This window comes from Sinocyclocheilus grahami, unplaced genomic scaffold (assembly GCF_001515645.1).
Source record: "Sinocyclocheilus grahami isolate Dianchi unplaced genomic scaffold, SAMN03320097.WGS_v1.1 scaffold2139.1, whole genome shotgun sequence".
NCBI lineage: Eukaryota > Metazoa > Chordata > Actinopteri > Cypriniformes > Cyprinidae > Sinocyclocheilus > Sinocyclocheilus grahami.
In genome coordinates, this window is record NW_015507318.1 from 39,333 (window position 1) to 51,379 (window position 12,047).

The 12,047-nt window shown below is 37.7% G+C and overlaps 1 protein-coding gene across 1 annotated transcript; it reads left to right on the forward strand.

Annotated features, from left to right (window-relative positions):
- The first annotated feature begins 344 nt into the window (after window positions 1-344).
- LOC107574183 (mitochondrial import receptor subunit TOM20 homolog B-like) lies at window positions 345-7,281 on the forward strand. The gene is made up of 5 exons (XM_016260648.1): window positions 345-546; window positions 3,412-3,482; window positions 3,599-3,680; window positions 5,525-5,667; window positions 6,731-7,281. The coding sequence occupies exons 1-5, from the start codon at window positions 345-347 to the stop codon at window positions 6,773-6,775; spliced, it is 543 nt and encodes a 180-aa protein (XP_016116134.1). The 3' UTR covers window positions 6,776-7,281.
- Window positions 7,282-12,047: the final 4,766 nt, after the last annotated feature.

Here is a 12,047-nt window from a genome sequence, read left to right on the forward strand (position 1 = left end):
TCCAATACAGTTTTTCACCGTATATAATAGGGGAATTTACTAGGTTTTTACTGTAGCAGTTTTACAGTCTTTAACCGTTAAATTCATTTTTTACAGTGATTATGCAGCTTTGGACCTGATGACAAGAGAAAACAAGGTTTCTTCCTGATGATTACTATTCATGCATGCGTAATTATTGGATGGTGATATAATTTAAGGGGAGTTCAAAGGGTTTAATTGGTATTCTCGGATGCAGCTCGACATGATCAATGCCTGTCTGTTTTCAAAGGCTTTAATCAGATCCATTGCAGGAGGAGGCAGCGTGCGGAGCATCAATCCCAGGCCATCTGCAGCCCGCGTGCACCATGCCAAGAGTCTCCTGTGGATGTGCCTGGCTGGCCGTCGCGGATGGCAGAGACACACAGGATCTGAAGAGAGCCGATGAGCAGGTGCGGATTAGCGCTCGTCTCCTGCCTGGAAATGCAACACTAGGAGGCTTTTGTTCACCTCAAAGCGTTTCACCCAGACGCCGCTGCTATCTCAGACGAGCCGTCATCCTTGTGTACAGTATGCATGCGCACTACAAATGCATGCAGTGCAGTGGTGTCTGCATAGTATTTTACTCAAATCAATTAGCACACGTACGTCTGCAAGAGGTCTGTTAAAGATCGCTTCATCTGGAAAGCATCTGCTGTGTACAAACGTCTGACAGACGTCTTTAAGATGTCAGTTTTACATTCATTCTTAATCTTAAAGACATCTTCTAAACGTCTATTTGACATCTGATAGGAAACGTCCTATAGACATACTGCAGATGAGCAAACACTAAAACATACGTCTTGCAGATGTAAATGCAGACGTCAAATAGACGTCTCCGTGATGTACGTGTGCTGTCAGGGTACTTGCAGCGTTTGGTGCCAAAACCCAAGCAACTGAAGCAACACACTTACAAAATCCTTGCAATATTCTTAAACCACAACAGTCTCCCTAACAACCACATTTAATAATGAGCAAGTACATCATAAAAGCATCTTCCACACCGTGTTTTCCCTCCCCAGCCTAAATCACTATAATAAGCCTATTATAATAATAATGACTCATATTTTAAAGTTGTCGGGTCGGATTTCCCGGGAAACTGCATAGGCCTACTTCCGTCATTCGTCCGTGCGAGTTTGTGTCATAAATAAAGAAAAGAAGGTCGGACTAGCTACTGTTATGCAGTGAAAGTGGCTTGAAGACAAAACAACCGAACCTCGAACCGAAAGGATTTGAAAGCAACACACCCGTAATAATAAAACACGAATCAACATGGTTTCATTGAATTACATTATCTGCGCATTGACTGTAAGACACAAATCAATGTTTATGTTGGTAACGATGCCAATCTATAAACCAGTTACTGCTTTGGTGTATTCTCCTACAAACAGCCTTGTCAAGTTACACTTTCTACCATTATCTGGTATGAATAACAATCGCTATGTCTACTGTCAGCGTTTGCCATACGTTTGCAACGTTATTTTAAAACAACTGTAAAACGGTAAAAAAACGGCAGCTGTGGTTGCCGGAATTTTACCATAAAAACTACGGTAGCAACATTTTAGGTTTTACGGTTTTACTTAAACTTACAGTAAAATACCGTAATTTCATTACCTGATATAATGTTAATATACCAACCTATTGAAGTACTGAAATCTGTAATACACTGATAACCACCAAATGCAGGAGGTGATGAGAAAGTCACATGATGCACCAAAGCCCATCACAAGCAGCTTTTAAATAATAACATATATAGAAGGTGCACAGTGTGTCATTCACACAAACACTAAACACCATCACGGTAACACACATGAAACGACACACATGACGTATTTCTAAGTTAAACAGCATGTTCGATGTAAAAAATCCTCATGAGGAGTTGATTGGACGGTGAATACTGTTGTTGATAAATAAGCGGGACTGATGACGGCAGATGAACTGAAAATAGTCATTATTGCATTATTATGAAAGGTTATCAAGGCAATTTTTATTTAAAATAATACTATAATATTAATAAAATATTCTAATAAGTACTTATAAAATTATATACTATATTTATTCTTTAAAATAATATTATAATATTATTTAAAGAGTAAATACAGTTTATAATTGTATATTAACACTAATAAAATAAAATGTTTTTTCTTTAAAAATGTTAATATTTCTCACACAGATATCTTTTATTTAAAAAATTGTAATATTAATAACATTAATATATATACATACATATACATACATACACACGTATATACACGCTGTATGTGTATATATATATATATATATATATTTTTTTTTTATAATACTATTGTTCAATTCTCAAGGAATGCACGAATGGTAGAAAGTATAACTTGAATGGATTTTAAGTGTCTGCCAAATGCATAAATGTAATGTAAACATGCGCTGATGAATCATTCACTAAAAGACCAGAAACCAGAACTGAGTAAACAGTCAGTCGGTGTTGATTTCTATGTATTGTGCATTAAAGCGGCCGTGTTATGAGCTCTCATTCCTCTGGTGTTGTTTCTGTGAGTGTAAGCGTGTAAGTGTGTGATGCAGCAGCAGCTACCCCTACTGAACACACAGAAATCTCGTCTCACACTTCCAGTTTTATTCTTGTGTCGCAAACACATTCGCTCTCACACACACGCTTGCAAAAACACCATTACTGACACATTCAGGGTTTTTCACACCTTCTCAACCGTTCTCAATGCCACAGCGTCGGAGAATCCGAGCAGAAACGGGGAGCAGGTGTCGAGTTCCCGTTTCCATTATCCAGCTGTCGGACGCTGTGATTGGACCTGAGGATTTCTAAAAGATAAAAAAACCGCTGAGGGCCAAGAGCCGGACCGCAGAGGCTTTATAGAGACCTCAGGCCAAAAACACCACACCAGCACACAAAAAAACAAGAGCTCTGGCTCTCTGTGCTTCTGGCTTTGGCTTCAAACCCCACCCTGTAATGATGAAAAAGCCCTTGAACGTGGCCTACATCGCACCGCTCCAGGTTCCACTACGTGTTCCTCCTTGAAAACACATCGCATGACATCAGGCAGCTCTGGGTTCATGGAAAATACAGCCTCTGCTGCCATAAAGGCCTTTGGTGGGACGTTCCTGGGCAGCAGCTCAACTCGTGGTGTATTTTATTCCAGTCGTAACAGCAGATTTTTTCAGTTGCCTCCGTCTCCTGGCGGGACTCCCGCGCTGCGCTGAACTTGCCAGACTTCGCAAAAAACAGCTGCAGCTTTGGGTAAAAATAATTACACTTCTGTCTGAGAAGAGGAGGGTGCAATCCATCCGTCTATAAAACATCTTAAACTTCGCTATAGTGAACAGGTTAATCTTCTGTAGTAGTAAGATGCAGATGGAGTGATGAGTTCGTCAGACAGATGTGTTAATGAGTTGATGAATGTGATTTTGTCTCAGGAAGAAAAAAGCAGAAGGCGGTTCAGGAGACAGCTGGATTATCAAGGGTAATGTCACACACATCTCTGTTAGTTTTTCTTGATGTAGTGAATCATGATCGAGAAACAGCCACAGAAAACGATCCCGAATGTTTTTCCTCTTTTCTATCTCTGTGTTTGTTCAGTTACCAGACCTGAAAGACGCTGAAGCCGTTCAGAAGTTCTTCCTCGAGGAGATTCAGCTGGGAGAAGAGCTGCTGGCGCAGGGTGAGATCTCATTTCGGTCTACTTTTCGAAAGTCAAAAACGCCGGGGTAGTGTAACGGACAGGCGTAAAGCCCCGTTCACACCAAGAACGATAACTATAAAGATAATGATATTAGCGTCCACACCAGCGAACGATATCCTCTGTTTATTCTAAGCGCACGCTCGTCTGCCGCTTTAACTTCTCGAGCTCGTTACAGCAGGATGGATTCTGATTGGCTGTCAATGTTTTATCGTTCATCAGCTGGAAAAAATAGTTTGGAAAGTGATCCCAACTATATCGTTTCTCTTTATCGTTATAGTTGTGGTGTGGACTCTGCTGTTCTTTAATATTGAGAACGATTTTTAGAACTAGATCTTTATCGTTATCTTTATAGTTATCGTCCTTGCTGTGAACGGACCTTAACCGTTGCAAAAGTTATGCGTTTTAAAACGAAAACACTAGTTTAAACATAGCCTAACAGCGCTCGTCAATGTCAAAATAATTGAGATGGACAATCAAATCAAAGGGGACGGAGTTTACCGTTAACAAGCAGAGCGCGAATGTTGCTTCTTTTGCTCAAATAGCATTAAAAAAAAAAAAGTTAATTTTTTAGGCTTGACTAGGCTGTGCGCTTGCGCGCCTCTCAGAACGCGGTTTCTATAGCAACCGGAGCTTCTAACGGCAGCTGCAGTGACGCGTGATTTTACCGATTAGCGATTGGCTGTTTTATTCAGAAGGCGGGGCTTCCTTCGATGCAAACTAATGCAAACTACTTGAATTTTTTTTTTTCAAATTTCGCCGTTTTAAATGGAAAATAGGGTATAATTTACATGATTCGTGTAACAGAGTGTGACGAGACGAGAAATGTTTTGCATTTTCGACATATCAGGCATACAAATAAGAGCGAATGTGTGCGTATTCTAAAATATTATTTGCTAAAAATGTGTTCCGCACACATTTTATTTGTGTGCACTCACAATATCGACAAAACGTTTTTATAAAATAAAGAAAACAAACATGATGCGCTTTCCTCTTGAACAGGAGCGCTTCACAAAAATGAACCGAAACTCAGCGAATACATGTCTCACAGACATGATAAATATATCTATAGAAAGCTTTAAATTACTACTTAACTACATCAAACAAATCAAAAACTCTTTCATTTTAATCATAATCCGTAAAGATGCACTTCTTTTTAAAGGCGTGTCTAATGAAGAGATGGCGAGTCAGGATCGGCAACTTCATCCTTGCGACACCGACTCAGAAAACACTAGTTTATAACTAAGTTAATAACGCAAATATCTCCTTACCGTTTCCTCTTGTCACATTTATGGTAATTACTTTTGCCGGTGCTTTGTGGCAAGCTTAAGCCTATTGCTTGCATTTGAATGCAGAACTGTTGACGGCACACACCACACATGCTGCTGCTGGACACTAAACACCGTCGAGCCGCTCTTGACAGTCGCGGCAGCACGGTCTCGTGTTGTTTCCACCAGCGCGGCAATCTTTTTTCATCACTAATTGATGGATGTCTAAAATATAAAAAATAAGGAGAAGCCTAAAACAGGCCCGAGTCTGAACTATGACGTGAAAATTGGCCCGACGCCCGAGAGTGTAAAAAAGTCGGGGCCCGGGCTGAAATGCAGGGCTCTATAATGGAACACGATCTTTACTTGATATCCTAACGATTTTTGGCATTTTGACCACTGCTACAAATATACCTGTGCTACTTATGACTGCCTTTGTGCTGCAGGGTCACAAATGTTAAAAATGGTTCTACACAGTTTGAGCAGCAAGATTGTGTTCAGTTTTTGTTGCATTACAGCACTGATTGTGTTAACCCTGGTCTTCTCTCGGTCTGTCAGGTGACTATGAGAAAGGCGTGGATCATCTGACGAATGCGATCGCTGTGTGCGGTCAGCCGCAGCAGCTCCTGCAGGTCCTGCAGCAAACGCTTCCTCCTCCAGTCTTCCAGATGCTCCTCACTAAACTGCCCACCATCAGCCAGGTGACGCACGTTTACTTGAGCGACAGAACTGCGCATATATCATCCGCTCCGTATTAATGCAAAGCATGCACTAGCAGTCTAAAGCTTTTGAACAGTCAGATTTTTTATGTTTTTATAAGAAGTCTCTTCTGCTCATCAAGCCTGCATTTATTTGATCAGAAATACAGCAAAAGCAGTAAAATTCTGAAATATTTTTACTATTTGAAATAACTGCTTTCTATGTGAATATCTGTTAAAATATAATTTATTTCTGTGATGCGCAGCTGTATTTTAAGCATCATTACTCCAGTCTTCAGTGTCACATGATCTTCAGAAATCATTCTGATATTCTAATTTGAAGAAACATTTTTTTATTATTATTATCAATATTTAAAACACTTGAGTACATTTTTGTCAGGATTCTATGATGAATAGAAAGATCCAAAGATCAGCATTTAACTGAAATAAAAAGCTTTTGTAACATTATATACGATACCGTTCAAAAGCTTGGAGTCAGTATCTTTTTATTTTATTTTTTTGAGGGAAAGAAATTACAGAAATTAATACTTTTATTTAGCAAGGATGCTTTAAATTGATCAAAAGTGATGATAAAGACATTTATAATGTTACAAAAGAGTTCTATTTCAGATAAATGCTGTTCTTTTGAACTTTATTCATCAAAGAAACCTGGAAAAACTCTACTCAGCTGTTTTCAACATAATAATAATAATAATAAATGTTTTTTAGCAGTGAATCAGCATATTATACTGATTTCTGAAGATCATGTGACACTGAAGACTGGAGGAATGATGCTGAAAATACAGCTGCGCATCACAGAAATATATTACAGTCTAACAGATACTCACATAGAAAACAGCTGTTTCAAATAGTACAAATATTTCACAATATTACTGCTTTTGCATCAAATAAATGCAGGCTTGGTGAGCAGAAGAGACCTTTTTAAAAAAACATTAAAAATCTTACTCGTCTCAAACTTTTGGCTGCTAGTGCATACGTTTTATTATTATTTAAATGTCTTCTAAATTCCCAAATGCAACTCTAATGCTTCTCTCTTCTCGTGCAGCGTATCGTGAGCGCTCAGAGCATCAGTGACGACGACATCGAGTAGAAGACCTCCAGCAGCTCTGTGACATCACTTCCTGTCTGCGTCGCGTCAGTCAATCGCTCTGTCCCGCCCCTTTCCATCCAGTTCTCAACACTTAACGCACTGATTCTGATTTAAAGAAGCATTTGGGATCAAACGTCATAGAGTTTTGTTTTGAATCTGAGCTTCGGAGTTTGTCCCGTTGAAGTTGACGTGAGTTTTAGTGTATTTGAATGACAGAAAACAAACCGAACAAGGCATTTTTGGGTTCACAAAATCATGAAACATGTCGCCGCAGAGGCTCATAGATGGGATCTTTACAGTGTCCTTCGTCTCTCATTGACTAATGTTAAAAAGCAAGCCTATTGAAGATGGACGTGCTGCTGTATTCATGTTTTTAAGTTGTTTTTAAAGACTGCGAGACGTCTAATGTGGTATTGTGGGATAGGAAGCATGTTTAAAGGTGCTCCGGTTCAAGTAGGGGAGAGTTTTCTCTTTTTTTTTAAATCCAAAATAAAAAAATCAATGTATCGAGTCATTGTGTCAGAGCCATTCATAATTTGCTGCTCTTAGATGTTTGTGATACAAAATTGCAATTTGCTCTCATGTTGTTCAGATATAGTCATATGGTCAAGTTTCATCTTTGGGTATCGTGAACTCACTAAGCATTTATTTACAGCATTTTATTAATCTAACTTTATATTAATACATTTACTGTTGTTCATTCATGTTCATACATTGCATTCATTAATGCAACTTAAAATGTGTTCATATATGTAGAAACGACTATTAACTTTGATTATTAAACGTTTGCTCATGATATTTAATGCATTAACTCATGTAACGAATCAGCTCATGGGAAATATGAATAATTAACCATAACTAGTTATAATTAACTATTCATATTTTAGATCCGCTGTAGATATTTAGCTGACCACTCAGGGTCAACCGTCTTGTCAATTCTAAGAACGTTAATTTCCTGGTTAAGGGAAATAACTTTCTTACTGTACAATTCTACAAAAGCTTGTAGCATAAATCTGCATGATTAAGTGACTCCAGTTATGAGCAAACAATGAACCACGTCAAGTGTGATACAAGTAAGGTTTTATTCTCTTGATTGAAATGGAAAGGACAAGGCTGAAGCCTGGCACTAGCTTATGATGTTCTGGGAGCGTTTTTCTCACCACCTCTCAGAATCCCAACAAACCACCGACGGGCGGATCACATGAAGTGTGGCCTTTAAAGCCTGCAAAGATTTACGCCTCTCAAGATGGGCTTGTCCAATGAGGAAGTCCGGAATCTCAAGTGGGAGTGCTGAGATACTGGGGCATTTTTTATGGCCCTTTGTTTGAAAGCATGGTAATTTGCATATGAAGCTTGTGTAAAAATTATTAAAGACTCTTAGAACACTAATATGTTGCGTAGGTGTAAACATACAATATACACTCTCAATTAGATCATCCGAATACGAATTCATAGATACTAGACATGGTAGAGTTACTTATAGTGAAAGGATGACAGGAATGGGTTCCCTCACAAGCATGCCTAAAATAGTCTAAAAATATCAAAGACAAAATACACGATGACAGTAATATACCCAATGACCTGAAGGATCATGTGTGTTCATTCAAAGAAAGGTTTTCCTATTAATTAATTAGCAAAGAAAAGTCCTTCCCTTGTGGATTTTTCCTTATGGGCAAGGAAGCGATTTTCTTCACCTAAATTCCAGGAGGTCGTAAATGTATCGGGTGTCAGCATTGCTATGGAACCAGGGGCCTGTTCAGCTTCCTGGGGTGTTACAGAGTATTTGTTAAATCTAGCTAACAAAATATATATTGTGTGTTTGAGTGGTCCAGACGCTACAGTCATGTTAACATTATTGGAAAGATAAACATTAAGTGACCTTGAAAAAATGAAGCTACAAGTATAACTTTTTTTTCCCTCAAAATTAACCAAATTTACAGTACGTCATAAAACCATCTTTAAAAACTGAGTTTCTGCTTTATGCTAAATCACTATGGTAAGCCTATAATAATAATTACTTGTATTTTACAGCTGTCGTGACGGATTTTGCGGGAAACCGTCACATCCATGAATACAGGAAAGAAGTTCAAGCTACTACGAAGCCACAGCAAACAAATAATAAAACACGAATCAACATAGTTTCATAGAATCACATTGACTAGTTTCACAAAACAATGCTACTCTCAAACCATGTCTGTTGGCTGAGTTATAGTTTATATCATTATCTGATACAGCAATCGTTGTTTAATGTCAATGCTGCCAAATTTGTGTAACCTTATTTTAAAACAACTGATATCAAGTGAGAAAAACAGCATCATATAAGCCTCTCTTTCGTTTCATTTTGAGGTCGTTAGTGAAATTGGGATCATCTGTAATCATGATCAAACATCCGATTCATCCGCGGAGCCGAAGCACAACTCACGTGCCGACCAAACAATCTCCCTCCGCGAGTTTCTTGTAGTTTTATGTTTAAACCGCTAGATGGACGAAAGTAACGTACCGTTCTTCGGTCACCTTAGACCGAAAAATTTTACGTTTCGAAATTTTACAAATCGTAGCTTTATCGGAATGGTATGAAATCTGGTGACGTTTATGGCACTTGGTATGTGAACACACAAAAATAGTGAGGGCATGAATCGAACATGCTAAATGGTCGTAAAAAAATAGTCACATTCATGGTGTTTACATAAAGCATTATTATTGAATGAATTGCATTTTTTAATTAAATTCTGAATCAAAAAATGGGTAACAAAATACTTCCTAGCGTTCTCTTTCTAACAAAATAACTGACTGTAATCATAATGCAAAAACTAACACTTCAAATCACTATTTCTAACAAAAAAGAAATAAAAAATCTGAAACTTGACAAAAAGTAGTCTTTGAGATTGTTTAAATATATATTAAAATCTTCCACCTAATAAAAATGTGTAATTATGTCTAAAAAGTGGTTACACCATGACATTACACGGGGGGTTTTTTTACCAGATGGCGCTAATCTGCTTTCCAAAAAAATAAAAAATAAATAAAATAAAAAAATGATATGTAAAAAATATATATATTTTTTGTATTGTTTTCAATGTGGGAAAAATGGATAATTATTGCATAAATATTAATTAGTACCATAAAATTCTCTCAAAATGCAAAATATAAAAGACAATATTATTGAACAAAAATATCTTACTGATTATATTATTATATTATTGATTTTACTGAAGAAAATAAAAAAAGTAACATTTCGGGTGTCCATGAGTGTGGTTCAAAAATTAGCACCGCATAAGGATTAAATAGATCTTCTAGGATGTTATACTTTTTTTTTTTTAAAAGACAGAAACACCAATGTGTTTAATCACATTTTTACTTGTGACATAAGAACACCAAAGTTGTAAAAATATAAGCACAAGCATTAAATATGAACATTTGGTTTCTTTTTCTTGTGCTTAAATTTCTTTTTCAGTCCTCTGCCTCTTTTGTCAGTAGGATCTGCCGTCTCTCCTCTGAACAACGAAGCTTGTGTTTGTTTCTTGCCAGGATTCATCATAAAGTTCTGTCCTCCCGTCTTATTTCTGAACTCCTGCTTCGGCTCTCCTCCTCCTCCTCCTCTTCCTCTCTGTCGGTCACGAGGACAGATCGTTTCACCCTGATGTTTCGCTCTAGTAATTTGGATGCGTTGAGTTTTAACGCCAGCATCACCGAATCAGGGCTCTGAAACAGAAGGAAAAGTTGGTGAGTTTTTCCATATTTGGACACTGTATTATAAATAGATCAATGAGATAATTAAACACTGTTTTAGCATTCTCATTCATTTTCTCCATAGAGAAAAAAAACTTAGATAAATGTGACCCTGGAGCACAAAAGCAGTGTTAAGTCGCTGGGGGACACTCATCCTGATCTCGGATGGCCTGAGATTCTAAGCAAATTTACATTTTTTGGATGAACTATTCCTTTAATGTAAAAGTCACAGAAGATATTGCTGTAATAAAACTTTTTGTACCATCTCAGAGCGCCAGCCGCTGCTGCTTCCTCTCTGAAGACGATGTATGCATTAATACTCGGTTTTTTGGGGTGAACTTTCCTCCTAGAAATGAACAGACAAGATCAACATGTGAATAGCAATCGATCCTATCACTACGGGACGCTTTATTCACTGGATGGCTGCCACTTTACGTGTTTACACACAGGGTTTGAGAGGAAACATCAGAGAAGGATCCTGATTTGAGTTGTGTACAGTAACTGAAGCATCTTCTTGGTGCAGCTGGGAGGCAGGTTCCCCACAAACACCGTCCGTTTAGTTCTGATTCGCTCCTCTGCCATGTTCTTCACGGCCTTTCTGTGTCTGACGGGACATTTAAATCCATTTCCACATGCTTTCCATAACATTTCCAGTTACTATGAATTTGTCTTGAAGCTCCCAGTGCACAAAATACAAGACACAGTGAATAATAATAATAATAATAATAAAAAAGGGAATATTGTATACAGTGCTGTTCAATAGTTTGGGGTCAGTGAGATTTTTAATGTGTTTTAAAGAAGCTCATCAAGGCTGCATTTATTTGATCAGAAATGCAGGAAAAATGTGAAATATTATTATCATTTAAAATAATGGTTTTCTATTTTAATATGTGTTAAACTGTAATTTATTTCTGCGATCAAAGCTGTATTTTCAGTGTCACGTGATCTTCAGAAATCATTCTAATATGCTGATTTATGATCAGTGTTGGAGACATTTTTTGCTGCTTAATATATAAATATATATATATATATATATCCTGAAAAAAAGCATCACAGGTTCCAAAAAAAAAAAAAAAAAGTTAATCGGCCTCCCGGAAACCACGACTACTGATTATCAGTTCCTGGCGCGGATTAATTCTCGCTCCTCCGTAAACATATCAAATACACGCGGTTAAATGGAAAAAGAGCATGCATATATTATTTTATCATCTGTTTGACTGAAACGCGTGTAACAGCGCTAACAGAGCCACGCGTGTTTCTCATCGGCGCGGGACCTCGTGACGTCACTTCCTGTCGCCGGTTCTGCAGGTAGGAACGATGCATTTATTCTGTTGTTATTTTTATAGTTCTTCATTATGTAATGCATGATTGTTCTGGTCTATACTTATAGGGGATGTTTTATAATGATCTCTCGTCGCATTTGTCACTCGTGTCTCTAAATCCGATCTTTATTATGAAAAACTGATCATTTAGCTCTTAAATATGTGTTGTCAGTGTAGGTTTTTTCATTCAAAAATGGCCACATTTTCCTTCGTGTTTTCCA